Here is a 23,622-nt window from a genome sequence, read left to right as displayed (position 1 = left end):
GGCACACAACAGTCTTTTTTAACATTGTTGTAATGGTGCTGTATTTTCACTTAAAACACATCGGAGTACCTCCCAGGCTGTCCACCTCACGTGCTGCTAATTTCCTCATAACCTTCTTAGTATACTGTATATACTAACTGTGTTGCGAGTCATTTACCAGATTGCCTGCTTGCTGCTCACTCGTGCTTGATCCTGACTTGTCTGAAGCTGTTTTGTCTGCCTGCTCCTACTCCTCACCTTCTCTGCCTGCTACCCACCCACTCGACTGAGTAAAGAACTTTTCTAGCTCACCTGTCTGTCCAAAAACGTCAGTGTCAGAGCTGTTGGGACTTCTCCTACCTCTCGCATCTTCGCTGCCACAAGTGTCAGAGACAAAACCAACTGCAGACAGGCTGCAAAAGGAAAGAGCTTCTGTTGACCCATCCCCCGGCTTTTTTGTGTTTTCCCCAAATGTCTCAACTTTTGAGAACAGAGTGAAAATGTAAAATCCAAACTATGAGATGAAGGTGAAACCACCATTTTCACCCGTGCAATATTAAGAAAATTAGAAACATCCTATCTCAAAAGGATGATGATAAACTAGTCCATGCATTTGTCACTTCTAGACTGGACTACTGTAATTCATTAATGTTAGGATGCCCCAATAAGTCTGTGAAAAGCCTCCAGTTAATCCACAATGCTGCAGCACGAGTTCTGACAGGAACTAGAAAAAGAGATCATATTTCTCCATTGTTAGTATCGCTGCATTGGCTTCCTGTAAAATTCCACATCCAGTGGCTGTTCTAGCTTGTGCGGTGCACTGGGCGACCCACCTCCGAGGATCTCGGCTGACGCAACACCTGTTTCTGCGTCGGGGGTCTCGGTTGACGCAACGCCTTTTCCTGTCTGGCCGACCTCTGCTCCTCATCTCCAGTCGGCAGGCCGACCCGCACCTCATCCTCCGTTGGTGGTCTGGCCGACCCCTGCACCTTGTCTGAAGCCAGCGGTCTTCCAACCTCTTATCCTCAGACAGAGCCGATCCCTGCTGCTTTGCCTGACCCCCAGCCTGCGGTCCTGCCGACCTCAGATCCTGCATCGGCGGACCAGCCGACCTCTGATACTGGGCCTGACCCCAAGCAGGTAGCCGCACCAACCTCAGATCCTCCTGTTGGCAGATCAGCCGACCTCTGCTCCGGCGCCTGCATGACCGCCTGGTCGTACTCCAGATCTGCTGCGCCTGTCTGCTCGGCCTCCGGGTCATTCCATTGAGCCCCTTTGCTCTCTACCCGTCGTGCCTTCGGGCAGTCCTCTGCCCAGTTCTCCAGGGCTGTTTTTTATTTTATTTACTCCTGGAAAGTAATTGCATTCATCCGTGTAGATGTTACCAAAAAGGGCAAGACACTTGTCATACATAAACACTTATCAAACAGGCCAAAAAAACTGCTTCAGGTGCTCATGTAAGACTTTATTTATTTATTTATTAAAGAGTGACATGAAAGAGACATTCATCTAATCTACTAGTACACCTTCATAATAAAGCAGCAACTTTTATTGTTCATTTCAAAAACAATCACAAAAGACAACCATTTTCTCTCCAGTGATTAGACATTACAACTCACACCAGCAGTGATGGTGACACGAACTTCATTGACGATTCATTAAAGATTTCTTTAGAACAACTTTGTCTCTAAACAAAACAGCATTTGAATAGCAAGCATTCAGACGGCAAGAAACAAAAAGAGAAAGCAAGTTTCCTCAATGCATTTGTACAGAACTGAGAAATGTTCGATGCGACTACAAAACTAAATGAAAATGTCTTTCATTAACAACATCAGTGGTTACCAAAATGATTATTAATTATTAATTATTTAATCTAATGTTTCTGTGCTTTTTAAAATTTGATACATTTGATTTATATATAAACTGTTCAGACTAAACAGTTCAAATAAAAATCCCTCTTTTGTGGTCAGAAATATCTGTTTGAACACGGTGTTACATTAAAAGGATACAAACTGTCCTTTGAAACACAAACTGCGCAGTCCACACCCAGACTTTCACTAACCACTCACCATGAGATGAATCACCACTTTTAAATAAAAGTACCTTAAAATGGATTCATGCTTTACTCTCCATATTTCTTAATGTAATTTCTCTATTTTGATACTGAGATGTAAATACAAGGAGTCAAACGAACACATTATAGCATCTGCCTGACAACAAAACCAGAGTGTACCTTCAGTTAACTAGAGGTGCTTACAGTAGCACTGTCCAATGTAGGTCATTATATTTTATATTAATTTGTTTTCAAATTTTGCATGTTCTCCCACGTATGCATGAGTTCTCTCCAGGTACTCTGGCTCCCTCCCACAGTCCAAGGACATGTTAATTGAAGACTCAATAGGTGACCGTAGGTGTGAATGTGAGAGTGAATGGTTGTTTGTCTCTGTATGTGGCCCTGTGATATGCTGGCGACCTGTCCAGCGTGTAAACCCGCCTCTCGCCCAATGTCAGCTGGGATTGGCTCCAGCCGCTCTATAACCGTTACCTAATAAAGCGTTGTTAATGGATGGATGGATATCCAATATGAGTAAACAGAGTCCTTGCTTGTATGTATGAATTTTTTTTGCTGGAGGACTCAGGATGTGATTTGCTGTGGTTATTGGGTGTGTTCACCTCCAGTGGTCATCAATTCATTTATAATAGAGGATCCATCCATCCAAAATCCAAGGAGCAAAAAAACAACAAAATGGCATAAACGTAGAGACATGTATTAGGAAGTGTCATGTTATAAGGGCCATGCCGTTGCGCAGCACGCTTGAACATATATGGCTGGGTGTTACTAATGAGCTGGTAGCTGAGCAATGGATGGATGAGCCAGTGGATATGGAGCATGAAGTACGCAGCTGATGTGAAAAATTCTAATGCAAGAGCAAATTCAGATGATTCAAATGATTTTGGATTTCTGTCGGCTTAAATGTAATCAAGTTTTAATTTTCTCACTATAAAGGTTGTGTTAATGTCCTGTAATTGCACAGCATATGATATGCCTCTTTTGTACTATGGAGACAAGAAGATGAAGTATGGTGCCAATCCCATTCGTTGATGAATGATCCACAACTATGATGTGGCCCTTTAACCATCTCAAATGGTTTTTCATTTGAAGTGGATTCTACAATCTACAAAACTCTTGTTTCTGTAAATCCCTGCATTACAAAAAAAAACTTTGACTATGTCTGACAAATAAGTGAAGCCAATGTCAGGGTTGATAAAATGTTTAAGGCCTAGACAGCCACAGCATGTTGGTGGAGACCTGGGGCCTATTCCAGGTTTAAAAAACTTTGAACTTAAACCTGAACTCTGATCTGCTCTCAGATGGTAAACTCAGTTTTCGGTTCCAGAAAAGCAGTTCTGAGTTAGTTAGATCAACTCTGATTATTTTCACACAGAGTTACGCGTGTGCCCGCCAAATAAAAAGCCAACATCAACGGAGCTACGATACTACGACTCACCATGGCAAAAAATAAGAAAATAAGATCATTCTAAGAAAGAGGAACATCAGCTGCAGCTGATGAGGAGAGACAGTTGGTGTTGGAGACAGTAACTGCCCGAGTCGACATGTAAGACTGAAAACAATAATCAAATGATTTAAAACAATCTTATATTTTCTCCATAAATATCTTGTCTAACATGCTGGTATAATGTTAGTGACACTGTCCGCTGCGCAGGAGGCCGATGTTCGATTCCTGTTGCTCGCGTCTGAAAAAAGAGCGATGTTATTGAATTCTTTTGTAATTTAGTTCCAATCCCACTGGCAAAAAAAATAACGTGGCTGCAGCTGAAAATGAATTACAAGAACATAGTGCAGATAGGTAAGTCGTATTCCACATGTTAAACAAAGAAAACATAAATGGCTATTTTAACTTGTTGTACAGAAACTCACGTTCGAAAAAAAGGGCATGCAAAGACTTTGATCTGGTCGGAGCATGTCCGGGATATTATAATGCTGAAATAAGGTATAGATTGGGAGAGAATGCTAAAGTTCTACTAAGTAGCGCCAGGGACTGAAAGCATCGGGTCAGAACATCCCCTCTGACGTGAGGCTACTGAATTAATTCTGCCTCCATATTGATCCATTTCACTGGGTCAGTAACCATGGTAACTTACCCTAAAGTTTCAGTTCCCTCGCTTTCTGGAACGGAAAACCCAGAGTTTCCCTCTTTTCAAGATTAAAATACTTTTTAGCAAAACCTGCTTCCTGGAACAGGCCCCTGGTATGGTTTCTGACTTCATCATCATCTTCATCTCTACTGTGAAGTCAGTGAATGACAGCAGGCCTGGTGCTGAACAGACTGAGGCTGAAGGGGCTGGGGAGAGAGATAAGCAGCACTCAGTACAGTTTAGATCCAGTTGGTAAGAAAGAAAAAAGAGACAGACACTAACCTCTTGATATGTGTCACAGAGGAGGAGGAGCTTCGCACGAGCTTCTTAGAGGAGGAGGAGGGGGATGAGACGGAGAGGGAAGCTACAGTGGACCTAGGGGGTGGGAGGATGGGGCAGTGAGAGTCCTTTGACAGGTTTAACCTGAATAAGAAACAGAGGAATCAACAGATCTTGATATATAATATGATTACAACCGAATAGTCCAATTTGCTTTGGAAGGTTCCTAACGGAATGAAATGACCCTGAAATATTTCATAAGCAGTCATGATAAGAGCTGTTCTCCACGTCCACCTATACCTGCAACCATGTACCTATTGGACGTTTGGACATATTGGATTGTTTTTTGTTGTCTATTTTACTTCTTGCTTTATTGAAGAAGACTTTTGCACACACACACACACACACACACACACACACACACACACACACACAGCTGTTCACCTGGAAAAGGTTGAAACTGATCTCTTTCCTTTCAGTGCTCTCAGTTTGTCGCCCTGCGTCAGACTGCTTTCTCTGCAGTTATTCTACACACACACACACACACACACACACACACACACACACAGAGAGAGAGAGAGAGGGGGTGGGGTAGAGAGAGTGATATCAGTTTGTGATCAAATGATCAGTCAAATGTCTGTTTAAATGTGCGTTTTAAATGCTCCAAAGTGAGCGATAGTACAGTTAACAGAAAGTCCCTCCCCTAACCTCATCAATGCTGTGTGATTTGTAGAGACTGGTGTTGATTGACAGGTCATCCATGCTTGAGACAAGGCAGGACATGGTTTCCTGTGTCCCTCCCTCAGAGTCAGGGCGGTGAAGTGGCTGATGCTGACACTGCTGTAGCTGCTGCCTCCGACTCAGCCTCTGCTGAACCAGTTTCTGTTTGGAGCGGTGGACGTCTCCCTGGACCCACAGACTGTGCTGTTTCCTACTCACACACAAAGACGACAGACAACACTGACCTTTCAACCCAACAAACTCTTATTTAGTACGATTTAGAACAGTCTCCCTACTTCACAGAAGTTTGCCTCCACATTCATCTACTGAAGAGTGAAAGTGTGTCAGTTCACTTCAAATCTCAGTTTAACACCTGAAAATATCAGAGCCTTTCAGTAAAGTAATGAGCAGCTTCTGTGTCCTGCAGAAGCTGCTCTTGAAAAAATATCTTAAAAATGTATCTGTATTTTTCAAAGTAGGATAATGACTAGTAGTTTGTTTTTGTGTGGAAAAAACATCAGAAAGGGGAGGGAAGGGGAGGAGGAGGGGATCTCTGATCTGAATTTTCTGTGGAAAAAGAATGAATTTTCAAAAAGAAAAAGGTTTTTACAGAGGTGGGAACGTTTGTGTATCAATATAAGGAATATAAGGTAATGTGACTGAGTGCAATAGAAACAGATTCAGCGAATAAATGATGACATACAGGAATCACATGACCTAATTGTCACTCAAGCTTCCCGTCCAGGAGAGAGTAAAGACGGCAGCGGACGAAAAAACCATCATGATGTGTGGACCAATGAGGAGCCTACAATGTTCTTTGAATTAATACAAGAAAGAAACGTGTCATGCTCTCTGTCAACAAGCTTTCATCACTTTAATACATTCATAGTTTTCATTCCTTTGACCTTTGATTGGCCCTCTTTTAATAGTGCTCTCTTCTTCTGCAGTGTATAATGGCACCTGACCGGAGGATTAACGCCACCTAAATGCTTATATCGAAGAGTTAACTACTGAAATTTGCATAACTGTAGTCGATTGGTACGCATACGTATACATTTGACTTTTCCTTTGCAGATTTTCTGATATTTTGGTTAAAGTTTGCGACACATTTGCATGGGGACTCAACTTAAGGACTCACTCCTCTAAGAAGTTCTGTTGTTGACCAATGATGGATCCAGGTCTGCAGATTCGGATCCAAGCAATGGCTTCAGCTGCTGTAAACCGGAAGTGCTTCATCAGGTAGCAGCCAATGAGAGTGCCTGTACGGCCAAGGCCAGCTGTGTTTGGATAGAGTGTTTAAAGAGAGAAGGCTATCAGAGAAAAGCAATAGACAAATGACTTCTCTATATATATTATGTGATTTCCTTTGGCAGAAATCATTACACACACAAATCCACTCTTACCTTTGCAGTGCACAGCCACAGCCCCTTCTGTACTTTCACACACATGCAGAAAGCGCCTCATGATGAGATCCGAGGGTAGGGTCCCGTCCAAGAAGAAGAGATCATGGTGGTCAAATCCTGCATTCTCAAACCGCCTGCTGTCATACAACTTTCTGTTTAAACGGACCACGGCTCTTATGTTGTTTTGGCAAAAGTATGCAAAGTATGCCTCTGGTGCGTGGAGAGGATAACCTGGGTAAATAATCAAGATAAAAAAGTGATTTATTAGCACTGACTTACAGTAGTATCAATAAATCACATAGAACATTTCCATTATATACCTTGTTTCAGACTGATATATATCAACCAAAGATACAGAGTAGGTAACAATGAGGATTGTGCAACCCTTTGATTATTTTTTTTTGCATAAACCAGTGGTTTAGAGGGAGGGTTTTGAGGAATTTGACTCACCATTTTCTATCTTACTGCGAGGATGAGGGCTGCTGAATGCCAAAACTTTCCCAGGAATTATCCAGTTCATATCCCCGTTTTCCACGCGCTACAGACACAGAGATAACAGAATGACAACAAGTATAACAGAATTAAACATAACTAAAAAAATATCATAATATATATGATGTAATAATCAATCAAACTTGGACAATGCATCACATATTACTATTAAATTACCAGTGTGTAAGATTTAGTGGCATCTAGTGGTGAGGGTGAAGATTCTATCCAATTGACTTCCCCTTGCCTCATCCTCCCCATCCAACCTTTTCAGGCTACTGTAGAAACCAATGACTGTTCATAAAGATGGAAAACATGCCAGCTCCCAAAAGTGAGCTGCGATGGTCAGACAGGTGCCTCTATACCGTGGCTGCACTGCCCAATCACTACTGTGCAGACTGCACACACTGGTCCTTGTAATTGAAAAACAGTCTTCCCATTATTCCTAATTTAACTACATAAATGTTTCTTGTTGCAGAAGATGAGGAAATAGCTGGAAATGCTGCTTTTCTCTCTTTTATACTGCTCTGCTCCCAAACACCCCTTTAATTTAGGCCGGGGTATAATTATTTGAATAATGATATGGAAGTATATTAAATATGTTCAAGTAAATGTATGTTTGGTGCAACATATCAGTGCAGTCCTAAAGTGGCTGAGCCGGGTCCGTCTCGAACGATCCAAACAAAAGCACATATCTTTTTCTTCTGACCTCTATGAATGAGATAGGAGCGCAGGTGATGTCAGCCCTCCTCCTGCTTCAACCAGACTGCCCCATCACCTTCAGTCACATCACGCAGTTGTATTATTGTTGCAGTCAGTTTATGTTACAAGTATCCTCACCTCGTAGTGTTCATATTCTTCAACACAGAAGCTTTCAAAGTCCAGGAAACCATACTGTAATGCCTGGAGGAGAGATGCAGAGAGAAGAGGGGTAAATAAAGTCTAATACTCTGATGTAACAATATCTCCTTATGACCTCTGTTTTTCTCTTTAACCATTTATAAGCGTGTAGCATTAAGAATAAGCACAGTGCTGAACAACAAAGTAGGTAGCCTCTGACCTCTGGTGTGAACAGAGATTACTTGTTTTCAGGACAGCTGTTCGATTTTTTCTTGTTACAAAATACTCCATCAGTTAAACATGATATAATACAAGTGGGTTTTCCTCTGAGATGACAAATGGATAAACTGTAGCAGACTCCTCACACTGCCGATACAGAGTCACTGTGTGTTGGGGTAGAATTTGTGCTTCTCAATGAACTAACTCAGTCTCAGTCCTGCTTGTTGTTTACCTTGCGTATTGCTTGTAAGCAGTCAAACACAGAGAGGTTGAAGGAGCACTCTCCCACTGCTGCATCCCTGTGACACACACACACACACACAATACTGTCATCTGTTTATTGTTAATTGTGATTATTGCAATCCAAATTTTGCCCTAAAATGTTCGACAAAAAGATCAAAGACAGATTAAGATTAATAAAAAGGGGTTGTTTTGGTTTGATACTTGATTAGAGGTGGGGTGAGGAGTGGTTTTGCTTTTGAGTCTCAGGCTAGTGCCAGCATGATTTCCATATTATATATATGGCAGTGTTATCACAGTAAACCTGATATCTGTAACTAGGGGGACCATACATTGTTTGACCGGGACTGTCCCATTTTCAGGCTCCGTGTCCCGAGTCCATTGATCTATAATAATAACTAGATATCAAGCGCTGCCCAAACATGATGGCGATTATTGGATTCTCCACAACAAACCATAACTAGGCCACAAGATTTCATTCTATCCCTCAGTCATTTTTATTGAGACATACTGATGCTGTATGTGACATAACTACAACGTTGTGGATAAAGTTATTACTGGGGCTTTACAAATGAGTTCTTAACATGTTTATATTAAAAAGTATATTTGTATTACATGTCTTCTCTTTTTTAGGCGTGCAGTGTTAATCCTGATATTTTTCATGGTTCTCCACAGCTGTCTGCTAAATTCAGGGCTGGAGCTGAGCCATGAGTTGAGTTCATGGATGTATCATAAGAGCTTATTCCATGGTTGATCTCTGAGAGCATTCAACTATTACAAGACTTCTCTTCAGTGCAGCACTGTCTTCTCCTACAGTCCTGTCCTGTGAAATAGGATGCACTTAAACTTTTTGATTTCACTTATATTTATAAATAACCTGATTTAAACTAACGTCACTGTCAAAGACCAAACTGTATTGAATATTGTAAAATGTAGTTTGGCCAATAAACGAGCTGATGAGCGTGTAACATGTAAGTTTACTGTATGTGGACTGAAGTGGAGCAAATATAACCTGGGTTCATGATGGATTAAAAATAAATTAAATCTTTAATGAAGTAATACGTTTTGTAAGTTAAATTCTTAATGGTGATACATAATTGGTATGTTGGATGTGTTTACAGTTAATTTGATATCACAACATCATCAGACTTTCATATGCAAATGAATTGATGGCTGCATGGTGACTCAACATTAACCATTCAAAACCCCACATAGCCTATTTGATTTGAAACATCTAATCAACATGTAAATATGTTATATAGAGTCATTTATTCATTTTTCTCTTTAGTTTTTGTACATCGTACGACGTTTACTTTAACAGAGCAAGAACTATCGTTCCCGAGACACAACATGAAAGCGCGTACCCTGCACGGAACCACATATCAACAAATATGTCAAATTCAAAATCCAATTATTTCTCTCCGTCTGCACAGCACAGAGAGCGTCCGTCAAACCGCGTCCTGTTTCTGACCTGTCAACATAAGAGTATCCTGCAATACCTCAATAATGGCTGGCAAAGATGTTCATTATTATAGAGAAAGAACATATCCATGGGCCACATAGAGATACCTTATTGATTTTTTAGAGCAGTTTTTTGTGTATTTATTTTTATAGTCAAATTACATAGGACAAAAGATATTTCTAGGCCTACCTGACATGTCCCCATCTGCCAAGTTATTTGTTCCTTTCTGGGGGTTATTTCAGTCTTTTTCAGTTTTATTTTGTGTACATCCTCCCATTGTGTGTTTCCCCATTTGACTTTAAACCATTTGGATGGAGAAAAAAAGCTGACAAAGAATGTATCACAGTGCAGGTCACTGATCTGATTGTAAAAACGCAATGTGTGTGTGTGTGTGTGTGTGTGTGTGTGTGTGTGTGTGTACCTGAACGGCAAGTAGCCTGTGTTGTTTCCTGACAGTAGAGTCCTGTAGGCTTCTTCTGGACTTCTTTTCAAATAGATAACCTACAGGATAGAGGTTATACTGTAAATTTAATATAGGACAGATGGACAGACAGGATGGCAAGATTGCTTGATAGGTAAATGAAGAAATATTTACAGCGTAGGCACTGATGAGGACAGCAGCATTGGCTCTTTTCTTCTGGTCAGAACAGGTGAAGTGAACCAGCTTCTTCTTGGACATTGTGAACGACTGAGGAGATAGAGCAGAGAAGTTAATGACAAAGACATAACCATCAGCAGCAGCACTGTGCATGTCGCTGCTTGACTATAAAACAACACACTCTGTAGTCTATATACATTTTCTAAATGAACGTCCTGCATGTTAAGTGCCGGTAACAGAGGTCTTTGTTACCTTGAGCTTCTTGTTGAGTTGGCAGCAGTATCTGTACAGCATGGCCAGGTTAAGGGGCCCGAAGTCGGCATAGAAACTGCAATGCACAGTGACACATGTCACTCACTACGCATTATTCTATAGGCTGACAGTATCAAATAATGTACAACTACATTTATCTCTAATCTGGGCAAGAATATCATGACAGAAATATTCCGAAAATCTCAAACATTAAAGCCTCACATGGGGAATAAGTTTGCATTCGAAGATTTGTATAAGTTCAGAATGTCTACTTTGCTCAAGACTGTAAAAGAAACTGATTGTGTGGCAGATCTGTGGGAAATCTTTTGACGACAGACTTAACCAGAACTGAGGTCTGCACCAATTTGCTCACACTCATCAGTCCCCTAATTACGCCAGACTTTTTTAAGTCAATATCCTTGCATCATTGCCTGGAGAAACGGGGCGTCTTTTTTTCTTTTCACCGATCACCACATGTGAAAGAGATTTTTATAAAACCTGACCGCCCCAAAATGTAGTGGGTTGTATTTTGGCCCATCCTTTACCAAGTCTCGCGGAAATCCGTACTGAAGTTTTTGCGTACATCAGCAAGTGTTTAGCTGAGCGCACAGCCCTCTCAGCGAGCCTGTTTGGTTGGGGGCAGTGGGGGCTGCTGGTGATGTGGCTGAAGTCCCACGTATGGGCAAACTCCTGAAAATCCCTGCTTGCGAATGACGCAGCATCGTCAGTCATTCGTTGCCGTGGTACCCCGTGGGTGGCAAAGTGGCGTTTCAGCTTGGATATCAGTGTTGCACTGGTTAGTGACCGCGGAAGGTCTGGTATGTCGTGTAGTTGAAGGGGCTCCTTAGTCTGGTGCGGTTTGAGAGCATTGCAGGTTGCACACCCGGACACCTCCCTTTCAATATCATGTTGGCTGGTGGGCGAGAACATTGTTTCCCCCGGCTCTGTGTTTTGTTGCTCCGAGGCCAGGGTGACCCTTGATGCAGCTGCTGCACCTAATTATGCTGCAGCGAGTGGGGAATGATGAACCGCTGACCACGGAGCAGCAGGCCATTATCAGTTGTGAGTTCATCTCTCATGGCGTAGAACGCTCATAGAACGAGGGCCAGAAGCCCTTTTTTTCAATTTTGATCGTAGCGTGACTCAGTCTCTGTGAGGGCTGGCTTGTTGTTCTGCGGGCAGACGGCGCCCTGTCCATGCTGCGAGGCGTCTGCAGGTAGCACCGCAGGTAGGGGTTCATTGAGGTACTTGCAGCATAGGAGGACTGGTGACAAGCTCCTTAGGTTTGTTGAATGCTGCTGTGTGGTGCTCCTGCCAACTCCCATCCACATCCTACCACATAAGTAGTTTATCAGGCCCAGGAATCTCTGGAGCCCATGCTTGTCCTCCGGGGGTGTCATCAGACGGACTGCAGCCGTGTTGCCAGGGTCGGGCTTGACGCCCTGGTCGGTGAGTAGGTGGCCCACGTATGAGGCCCCTGAGACTCGGAAGCGGCATTTGTCGGGATTCAGTTTGAGATTGACAGCTTGTATTCCATCCATGACCTGACAGAGGCGCAGGTCATGCGCCTCTTTTGTGCGGCCCCACACGAAGATGTCACACTGTACGTTATGTGTGATACAGCAGAATGTCCTCTGGGTGTCTCTGTGGCTCACTCTATTGTAACTACTCACAGCTTTTGGACTCACTGAATCATGAGAAAAAATGGCCTGGAAAGTATATGAATACATTTACTTAAAGACTACACCTTACTCCCTGAATTTATATATTTAAAAAAACAAAAACTCGAAGCTGTTCTTTGCCTATTTGACGAATGTTTATGAACTCTATCTTGCGCTCAGGAGACAAAGAGGTCATCCATTAACCGGAGGGTCTCAGGTTCGACCCCCACATCCCATAGTCAGCATGCCGAAGAGTTCTTAGGCAAGACACAACCCTACATTGCCTCTGACGGCTCTTCCGGCAGTGTACGAATGTGACAGAAAAAGTGCGTCTATAGCAGCACTGTATGAATGTGTGCGTGAACGGGTGATTGTCACTTGTACTGCGAGCGTTTGAGTGGTCCTTCAGACTAGAAAAGTACTATATCGGTACAGTCCATTTTACCAAGTAAAATATAATGTACACTGTAATAAAAAAATCCTATTTTTATGGAAAATAACTGTTTTTTTTAAATTGTCTGTAAAATTACAGACATTATATGTAAATTAAACAACCCCACTGTTATTTTAAGTATAATAACATTTATTTCTCATTATTTTACAGAAAAATTACTATTTTATTTATACAGTATTTTTTTGTTTTCTTAAATTACATACAAATTTAAGTAAAATGACGATAATTTTCCATTATTAAATATGTGGCTCATTAAATAAATGCTTAATTCCACACTGACAATTTAACGTTTTATTTTTTGCAATTTTAAGGTAAATTTGATTATTTTTAGATTCATGTGTACTTTAACATTCAAATCTGTAATCTAATTTTTCGGGAAAATTGTTCTGTTTTATTGGTGTGTTATCAAGACTGTTCTCTATTGTTTTGTATGGTATGGCTTATTTCACATAAAAAGTGGGATCTTCTAAGACACCAGTGCTAAAAGTGGGACAGTGTGGGAGAAGTGGGACACTTGTATATTGTTCAGGGCTTTGAGAATACTTTGAAGGTGCGGAAGTGACTAACATTTACATTGCTATTTGTGTTTCCTATTTTGCAATGTTCTGTGCTCCATTAAACATATGTCATGCTCCTGCCAGATGATGAACACACAGCTGAGGGGGCTGGCAGCCCTGGACACTGGCTGCCTGTGTCATTGTCATGCCTGTTAGACTTCGACCAGTACCAGGTAAGACCATAGTGATTTGTTTGTGAAACTAAACTAAAGAGCCTCGGAGCTCTTATACGAACCTGAAGTGAGTGAGCACTATGAAATTATACTTTCATATACAAAAATATCCTGATGAATCTCTAGTGGAAATAATGACCTGCTTCTCTTTCATTAGCTTTCAACAGTACCTGTTGGAGAGTCGGTCATCCAGCTAAGAAAACTGACTGGATGCTTCACCTCCAGCAGCCAAAGTGAGTACACACTAGAGGTGCGCGTATCGACACTGACACCATCCAAATCCGGGTGTGATCCACCCTCAACCCAAACAAATTAATAATTTTTTCTGCCTTAAGGCAAACACTTGGTACGATTGCTGACATTGGCTAATGGTAGGACTCACTGCCAGACCAGCATAATGTCAGTTAACTTAAAGCACGGACGGTAACAGTATATATCACGGTATATTAACTGCAAGGTAGATATTACTGTACTCTTAACTGTTATACTACACTACAGGACATATTTCAAATAGTAGGAGTGTAGGGCTTTTTAATGCTGTACAATAACAAGGCGTTTTGGGCTTAGATGTACTTTCACTTCTAAATATTTGTTTAATGTTAAATCGTTTGAATTTAATCGATTCCGGTTCTTATCCGAAGTTTTTTTCCTTCCACAAGATATTAGACTGTACAACACCTCACCTCTTTCTGACAGAGACACTCTGGACTTTATTTTTGGAGCGTGGTGATACAGTGGCAGTGCTGTAATGACATGGCCTCGGCCTTGAAATGCAAACAGGTATATTAACAAATTAGAGCCTGTCATACGTAGATGGCTTGTTTATCTAGAACAGGTGGGGCAGGGTACGCCCTGGCTTTGATAAACTATCCAACTGTAAATATATTTAACCCATTGTAAGTTGTAATAAGTATGTCATTTTCCAACCAAAATGCTGAATTAAATATTTTAAACTTAAATATGTTTGTGTTTTTCAGAACTCTGATCTGAAAATGTCTGTCCAGCGACGGTTCTCATCCAACCTGACTGAGCTTGAGAGGATCTGAAGATCCTCTTCAGAGGACAAATCCTGCAGTTGCAGCAAGTCGGAGGAAAATCAGCGTGAAATCGGGCCTTGCAAATCGGCACTCAGTCGCTATTTGTGAACTACCATCTATGCGATCAACTCACCGAGGCCTCGCCGACATTTTTCAGATATCTAGCAGGCTTAATATCTGGATGTGTCAGGGAACCAGCTTGGAGCCCATCTACTGCAGCGTGAGCTGTTATGTGACAGAGGGTCCGGTCGAATTGTCAAATTGGCACAGGAAGTTGTAGAAATATTGACGTGCCCCGGAAGTATTTGATCAGCAGCCATGATAAGAGCTGTTCGGATTCTCTAAATGCATAGGAATGGAGCCTCAATCCTTCCTTTTCTATCTCCTTTAGGATAGGGCAGAGGGATTTTTTAAATTATTCATCAACCAATTCATTAGTTTTTTAATGTTGTATTATTGGCTGTTTCATGTTATTTTTGTTTACCCCTTTTTTAATTTGAACAATTTATTGTTTTTTAAATCTCATTCAGCTATAATTCAGCTTTTTATTGCCCATTTAACTATAAAATCATGATGAACTTTGTAATTTAGTCTATTTATTTATAGATGATTAAATTCAATTTGTAAACACTTATTAATGCCACTTTTTATCATACAATTAGTCATTGATTAATTAATTGCTTTATAACTATTTCCATAATATGTGGACATCCATATCCAAAATCAGTGGATGCTGATCTTGCTTATGGCTGAAAACATACAGGGCATTCAGATGTCTGAGCTCCTCTTCATTACCTCCACTAAGGAGGTTATGTGTTCACCCCTGTTTGTTTGTCGGTCTGTTTGTTTGCTTGTCAGCAGAATCATCAAGCTATTGAACAGATTTCCACCCAAACTTGTTTGAAGGGATACCAGCCTTATTGGCCAAGAAGGAACCCATTCTTACATTTGCACCAATTTCACAGGGAATAATGTATGGTTCTTGGTAAAAAAAAATGTTTAGCATCTTTAGGGGACTGGTATCTATGAGTTGTGCAATGTGGTGTGGCCTGATTGAATTGAATAGTCCTGTTGGGCCTTGGCTGTGGTGTGATTGCCATTCTAGTGTAAATTACTTCCAAAAAAAATGCTGTAATGCACCCATGAAGCCAGAAATTTGTTGGTAATCCTTGATTGTGACCTAACCTAGACATTTTATTACTATCACAAAATCAGCTAACGGTCAAATCAGGAATATTTCTATTATATTTCTTTTTTTTTGTGTAATGGCTGCCTTACTTGATCGGGGGCCTCTACTACGAAGCGAGTTCAAAATACCCAGGATATGTTTTTGTTGTCTTGATTGACTTAACCAAACTTTGACCATCCTGGATAACCTGAACTACGAAGCTGGATATTAACTGTCTCAGTCAACCCTGGGTTTTCCTGTCCAGTAACGAGCGCGTTCATGTGAAAGAGGCGGGGTTGTTAATTACAAGCAACATCGTCAAAACTAAATAACATTTTCAATATGATAGGAAAAGAAACGTTAATGCAGGTCGATTTGGTTTAAGTGACATGTAAAGGTGAAATGAAAATAATATTCATATTATTTTCATTTCACCTTGTGGAATGTCAACAACTAAAATAAAAAAAGGAATCATTCAAGTCAGCCTAAAAATACAACAGCATTAGAAAATGTCGAGGAAACGCTTTTCGGTTGTTGGATGTCAGGAAGCTACATAATTGCACAGGCTTCCTAAGGATATTAATCCAAAATTGATCGGTAACCTGCCGCGGCCTGTGACTTGGGTAACCCCTGAGTTACCCAAGTCACCCAAGTTACCTCGATAACCGCAAATCATGCTTTGTAGTACAGACCCCAGGACTCCCTGACAGACGAGATCTCGTATCCAGTGGGACCTTCCTGGCTAAATAAAATATAAATGAATACATTTTGACTATTGCCATTTAAAAAAAACTAAATTCATTGCTTAGTATATCTGATACGTAATATAATAAGGCTAACATCAGACAGTTACTCGTATTCTTCAGCTGCCAACAGCTACTGATCCTCTCAGTGCTCTTAATTTCTGAATCTGCTCTTTTTTATCAAAGTTCTGGAATGTTTCCGTCCCTGTCTCATTCCATAATAAGTACACATACAGTATGCATGTCATGTCAACCAAGTGCTTCCATGTCGGTACAGTATATTCCATTATCTATTAACAGTTTTCCCTCAGCATTGCCAAAGTGTCACTAATAAAAATCTGATCTCTGTATTTGATCTGACTGGCATACCCTGCTGATAACTAAAGCCTACAAAGCCTGCATTAAATGCATATGAATATTCCTACACAGCAGTGGAATGTAAGTTACTTAAAATAAAGCCTTGAGCTTTTATTTTATCTCAAATATCCCTTTTCAGTGCATTATTATTATTATTTTTTTTTTAGGCTAATGACTAATACCAGGTCAAACACTATCTACTGCAGACACTGGATGTAAAAATGGTAGACCGGAATGATTGAGTGTCCAGTCTGACTGGCGTCACACTGTGTTTGTCCTAAATCCATTTCCATCACAAGGGCACACTGATCTCTTCTTGACCTACATCTTACAATGGGATCATAAAAAGTGGACACGAACATGTATGGGCCTCAGTGGATTCACTCACATACTGCTATTCAAATTAACACACCTCTCCTTTATAAGCTTGCTCTGATTCAAGTCAATTCATTCACTCTTACTAGGATATGGGCAGACTGTACTCATTTATTCATAGTGAGTAACTTACCTCCCACACAAACAAATGTCTTATTTCAACAACAACATAAAGAGCTTTCTCACAAAGGAGTGGACTACAAAGGCAGTACTGAGGCCACATCATAAAGGAATGGATCAAAAGGAAAAAAGGGATATCATGACCACCTGCCCAATATGCTACCTGCCGACCTGCTGAGGCATGGATTTCAAAAATACCTCTAAAGGTTCCCAGTGGTATTTAACCTTCATCATCCTAGTCACTGCACACTTGCATCCATACTAAATTATATGACTGTACTGTGATGAAACATTAATGGTGGTTTTAATAATCACATTTCTTAAGAAAATTTTTCAATCTCGCATTTCATGGGTTAAACATGGCTTATAATGCCACCTAGTGTTTCAAACTGTCTTGGAAAGTTCCAGGCCAATGCTGACATCGAGTCGACTGTCTGAAGTGTTTCTACGTAATGAGATTTATGTTAAAGTTAATGACCTCTAATCAAATGGTAAATTATCAGACATGGGGAATCGTGTTTACAGACAAACTGTAGTCTGGTCTTATTCCTGTGTAGTGTTTCCTTTGGCTCCTCCCTACAACACAAACTATCTAAGGGAGACAGGCTGCTGCCATGTCTGCACACAAGGGCACAATTGGTAGGGATGGCAGTTTTTCGATCTCCATTTGGTGGACATTTTATGTAAGAGTTACAAAAATATTCATGGTAATTACAGTTAATTTACAACCTAACTTAACTTCGGACAGAACTGTGACCGAGCGAACAGCTCATACTGAGCTGCTCGGGACCACCATGGTCCTCCATCACACTAATGCACACTTCGGGGGTTCTGGAGATTAGGAAGTCCTCCACTTCCAAAGAGCCGTCTGTGACAGAGGTGCTTTGCAATTCTGAGTTGCTCTCCATTTTATTATATTCTGAGAATGTCACTGACAGTGACACTGTCACACAGAGGCTTACCTCTCATATATGAACTCCTCATCCGTGCTGAAATAATGTGTGTTGGCTGTGTTCTTTGGTTTGACACGTAGGGTGGCAAAGTACAGCCGGTCTGTGACACAAACAGAGACAGACAGACAAGCAGGAGGACAAGGAGACAGATGAAATTGCATAATTGACAGGTTTCGGCCTTGTGTCTGGGCACAGAGCATGGTGACAGTTTAATATTACATTTAGACTGGTGCCATTAGAGCAAACTTGAATCTCAAACTATTTTATAAAGAAAAAAGTAACTTTTAAAAAACATTGGTTTTAATAATTGCTTTGTGAATGATTACACATAATTGTGTGTAACCCCATTAACCCATTGTACCATCTACACAATTGTTACCGATATGTATAAATGTAATTGTGTAGCTACAAATAAATCAGCTATTATAACAGATATTTACATAGGCAATTATAAGATTTTCATAGAGATAACAATTAAGGTTTAAAAACACCTGTGTATGTGGTACAAAACTTGATCCTGTTTGGTAATAATGGACAGACAATAAGAGTCTTTGGGAAAATACCTTGATACCTCAAGATAAAAATATCTCTTAGGTTACAATCATAGACTGCCTTACAACCTGGCAACCTAAAAGTTGTACTTTTTTAATGGTTACATTAAAAGTCAGGCATTAGTAATTTATGAGAAATCATTCACGAAGCTATTAGTAAAAGCCATGTTTTTAAAAAGTTACTTTTTTCTTTATAGATTTGTTAAGTTTTTTGTGAGATTAGATTTTGTAGTAGATGCTAACATACTCACGATGATCCATTACATTCATTATTAGATAAAATAAATCCATGAGTAACTTACCTTTAATAAATTCTGACGCACCAGAATGTTCATACTCCTCTGCCATTTGACTTGCTATGGAGTGACGATCCCCGTCAGATTAATGTAAATTATAGTATTATTCCAGTCTATATCAAATTGAAAATGTTTTTTCTCTGTGTTATCCGTTATTAGGCCAGTTGAGATGTCTCAAGAGTTCAGTATAACATTTCATAATACCAGATCCATATCATCACATGATGAAGTCACAATAACTTTTTAACAGACAAACTGTCCGGGACTGATGAAGCTTTCCTTTGTCGTAAAAAGGTCCAAAGTGAAATAAAACAGCTCCTCTCCCTCACAGGTCTACTGACTCGGCTCGAACTGAATAGTTTCCCACAAATGATCCAGTCCCTCCATGTCTAAATTAAAACGTTTCCTGGAACATTACCACGAACTGTCGGAGAGATAAGGACAGCGACCAAGCTGTGCAGTCAGAGAGAGCACTAATCTCTGTGCTGCTCTGCACATGCTTGGACTATGGACACACGCACGCACAAACACAATCACCTAATTCCATCCATAACCCTTAAACTAAAATGATAAATATACATCTGTCAAGAGTTTTCATCTTCAGCTTGAATATGATGTAAATTACTTTAATTTTCCAACTTTAGCAATTTTATTACATACAGCCACCAGCTGCCACAACGTTAATATCCTGGCAGCTGCTGATATAATAATGATGGATTCAAATGATTCTGGTGACTCCCTGACCTTTCTTTTGTGGTCACCATGAGGTTGACGTCTGGTTTTGAGTTTTATTTCTCAACACATTTGTGGGGAGTTGTCATGATTCTCAGTACAGACATAACTTTGGAGAATCTTTGACTTTCCATGATCTACTGTCCTCATCAGGTGAAACTTTCATTTTGTCCAATACTCTTATGACCAAAAACCTTTAAAACCATTGACCTGCCCATCAGCATCAGGTGAACACCACACCTGCTGAAAAACCATACTTAGCATGTGAGTATGTTAGCATGCTGTTGTTAGCCTTTAGCTAGTACCACTGTCATTTAATAGCTGCCAACTTACTCTTATTTAATTATAACACCTCATGTGGTCAGACAGTGTGAGATTTCACATGGTAATGTAGAAGAAAGTATCAAGTGACAAATTTATTTGAACTACTGTAAAACCTAATCCTGCCTATAAATAGATTTCTTTGGTTTCCCAGCAAGCTTAGGTTTTAACCTGCCGTGAAATAGGAATGCTCTATAACGACAAAAGTAAGACAGGTTGTAAGGATTTAATGACTTAACTATAAGTATTCCCTCTTTCACTCAGATTAAAATTAATGTTCTCAATGTTAATGGTAATTGTTTTATCATTATTTCAAAGTGGAACGTTCTGTCTGAGTGGAGTAATGTGTGATAAAAATAGAATATTAACTGAATTGTTAATGTGCTAACCTTAAACTAACCTCGAACTTGGTTGCCAACATATCTTTGTATGTGTGGAATGTAGTCCTATTCCTGGTTTTAGCTTAATCTCCTCTGGTTAGCCAATTAGAGGAGTTAGTCAGATTAACAGCCGGTTAGGTAGTGAGGCGGGTCATAGCTGAGATCACCCACACCATAAGCTTATCATCTGAGACACAAACTACCTTGTAAAATATATACAGATAATGTTTTAACTAATTATTTCTCATTTTCCTGCTCTTCTTTAGCTTTTCAATTAATTTCAGAAAAGCAGATGAAATGTGATGTTATTGACAGGCATGCTTCTGTTCCAGTTTGCCTCAGAAGAAATGTTATGATGATATGAAGTTTAAAGATTCTCACGTGGAGTTGTTCCTCTAGTGAAAGGCTGCTCTCTGCTGATCTTCACATAATAACATCTGCTGGGACTACTTAACAGGGTTTGCCAGTGAGGCAAAAACAAGCATCCACTGCATGTCAGTGATTGACTTGTTTAATTTTTCCTGGTTGAACAGTGCCATGATAAATAAACTCAACATCTGTTAAAAATACAGTCTTGATTTGATTTAGAGGGAACAAGTCAAGCTATTTGAGTGTTAGAAAAGCGCTGTATAAATCCCATGTATTATTATTATTCGTCAAAGCTAGAGCAGACAACTGTCCTGGGAAACTTGAGGGTCTGGTTCCCAGATTCATTGTGTCATTTGACTATTGATGTATGTATTTTGGGGAAATTGCTCCACTAAAGCACAACATCAAGTGAAATGATAAGGGTATTAAAACTAAGCCTCCATTAGTACCTGTCTGGTCTGTCTTTCTTGTGCTGTGGCTGTCAATATTGTCTTACCTCAACCTCCAGACAAACAAGCCAACAGCCAGACAGCTGTCATATTAATGCATAGGAGACAAATAATGCAACATATATGAGTCACTTTTCAAAGTCCTTGTTAAGCTTTTTATAAAGGTTAAATATACATCAGTCAAGAGTTTGCATCTCTAGCTTGAATATGATATCAATTATCCGAATTTTCCAAATTTAGCAATTTTATTAAATGCGAGCCACCAGCTGCCAGGAAGTTAATATCCTGGCAGCTGCTGCTATAATAATATCTCATTTTGTGTCATTTTTCTCATCTTGGGTTAGAACTGTCGACATGTGATTGGATCACCTGAGATGAATGTTTATATCAGGTCTGAAACAAGCCTTTAATTTGCATGTTGCAGATGCAAATACAGGAGAAGCTTGGAAAAAGGATATATTTATGATTCCTAGTTCTGTAGAAAAAAATGTCCTCTGTGACTTATCTAATTTTACTATAAGATTGGTAAAACTGATTTGTGCGTTTGTTAGATGATTAATGGAAGAAGAAAGGGGAAATAGTGATTTCTGCTACATAAATCTATTTTTAGTTTTTGAACTTATCTCTAATCTTGTGAAAGATCATTTGATCTCTTTGTTGTTGTTTTTTAATGAAACCATGTGAGAGGTTTGGAGGGGAAATATGTCTTTGGTGGAACTGCTGAGATCTCAGCGACATCAGAAACAAGGTCCCCATGTTGAAATTATTTTTCAGCTTCCAATTTATTGAGAGGTAAGAGCTTAGCAATAGTTTAGAAAAAATTAAGGTGAGCATTTTATAGAAATACCAAGTTTGAGTACTTTTGGTGGGATTTTTTTTTATAATTGGTTGCATTTATCTGATAAGTAAGAAGGGGAAAAGTATGCATTCTTCTTGGAGACATTAATATTGATCTTCTCAAATGTTACTCCAATTTACCATCTGAATTCCTCAATATTCTCTGTGCATCTTACCTTTATCTTCTAATCTACAAACCAACTAGGATAACAAATACATTTGAAACTTTAATTGACAATATATTTACAAATTATTTTGAGCATATTATCAATTCTGGATTATTGCTTACTGATATTTCTGATCATTTTCCAATATTTCCAGCTTTTCCTAACCAAAACTATTCCACATAATAAATCTGATGAGAGGATTAAATGCTGTAAATTCTCTCAGAGAAACGAATGCTCATTTGTAGCCTTGACGAAAGAAGTCTCATGGGAGGAGGTGCTCAGTAATCAGGATGCTGAACTAGTTTATCTCACATTTATTAATTTAAATCCATATTTGACAAATGCTTTCCACTTGTTCATTAACAGAAAACATAAACCAAAAACTCCAAGCCCTGGATCACTCCATGTTTACAAAGATCTTCTATTAAAACAATAAATTGTATAAAAAAAAGTGTTGTTAGCCTCACCCCATTCAATGTTGAAGTTAATAAAAAATATAACATTTATTTCACAAAATTGCTTCAAACTGCAAAAAAGGCATAATTTTCTGAACAATTTAAAAAAATCCCGGAATTATATGAAAACCCCATGGAATCTCATCAATGAATTATTGAATGAGAAAAAGGCCTACACAACCATTCCATCTGAGTTATCCGATGGTGTCAGAAATTTCACTAATCCTTTGGACATTCAGTGACTTTTTGTAAATATTGGGCCTCCCTTGGCCAAAAATATAAATAATCCTGTCCTTGCCAATATGAAGGAGCAATATTCTAACAGATGAAGAGCTATCATCAATTTCTAAATGGTTTCAAATGAACAGACTCTCACATGTGTTTATGTATAAATATATACATCTGACCCAAGACTTGCCCTGCACTTTCCAAAATGTTTTAAGCTGTACATAGAGATTCATTCATACAATACAAGACACTCTTACGACTTTCATCTCCCATTTTGTCGGACGTCCCTGAATCAATACACATTGAACTACAGAGGACCATTTCTTTGGAACAATCTACTGACATCACTACAATCAACATCTACATTTTCATCATTCAAAAAACATTTGAAAAGGTCACTAATCAACAATTACTTTTAAGACGTTAAAGATCTTATTGAAACTCATATCATTTTGTACACTTACACCCTATCTTATTGTTCTTTTTTTCTAATTTTCACTGCTCATTGTACTTTTTGACTAATGTTCACTGCTGCTTAGTGCAACTAATGTTACTTGTGGTATCTTCATAAGTCTTTTTCTTGTCTTCTAACCACCCCTG

At 39.6% G+C, this 23,622-nt stretch overlaps 1 protein-coding gene across 2 annotated transcripts; it reads right to left on the bottom strand.

Annotated features, from left to right (window-relative positions):
• Positions 1-1,437: 1,437 nt before the first annotated feature.
• Positions 1,438-21,277, bottom strand: LOC118311530 (dual specificity protein phosphatase CDC14AB-like). Of its 2 annotated transcripts, XM_035635491.2 has the most exons (14): positions 19,091-21,277; positions 18,247-18,337; positions 10,640-10,715; positions 10,385-10,477; positions 10,211-10,290; positions 8,320-8,386; positions 7,869-7,931; positions 6,990-7,077; positions 6,540-6,770; positions 6,275-6,413; positions 5,125-5,347; positions 4,861-4,943; positions 4,420-4,560; positions 1,438-4,343 (listed from the first exon to the last, which is right to left on the bottom strand). In XM_035635491.2, the coding sequence occupies exons 1-14, from the start codon at positions 19,134-19,136 to the stop codon at positions 4,295-4,297; spliced, it is 1,470 nt and encodes a 489-aa protein (XP_035491384.2). In that variant the 5' UTR covers positions 19,137-21,277; the 3' UTR covers positions 1,438-4,294. The 2 variants fall into 2 exon arrangements, with proteins under 2 accessions (XP_035491384.2, XP_035491386.2); XM_035635493.2 differs by lacking the exons at positions 18,247-18,337; positions 19,091-21,277 and adding an exon at positions 11,185-12,166.
• Between the last annotated feature and the right edge of the window lie 2,345 nt (positions 21,278-23,622).

Source organism: Scophthalmus maximus, chromosome 5 (assembly GCF_022379125.1).
Source record: "Scophthalmus maximus strain ysfricsl-2021 chromosome 5, ASM2237912v1, whole genome shotgun sequence".
In the NCBI taxonomy this organism is placed as follows: Eukaryota; Metazoa; Chordata; class Actinopteri; order Pleuronectiformes; family Scophthalmidae; genus Scophthalmus; species Scophthalmus maximus.
This window is presented reverse-complemented; position numbering and strand designations above follow the sequence as displayed.

Excerpts from the sequence above, each read along its gene's own strand:
- LOC118311530 (XM_035635491.2), bottom strand. The coding sequence starts at position 19,136 with ATGGCAGAGGAGTATGAACATTCTGGTGCGTCAGAATTTATTAAAG. Across the intron at positions 18,338-19,090 it reads TGCGTCAGAATTTATTAAAG|ACCGGCTGTACTTTGCCACC; the intron begins GTAAGTTACTCA and ends TTTGTGTCACAG. Across the intron at positions 7,932-8,319 it reads GCTTACAAGCAATACGCAAG|GCATTACAGTATGGTTTCCT; the intron begins GTAAACAACAAG and ends TCTCTCCTCCAG.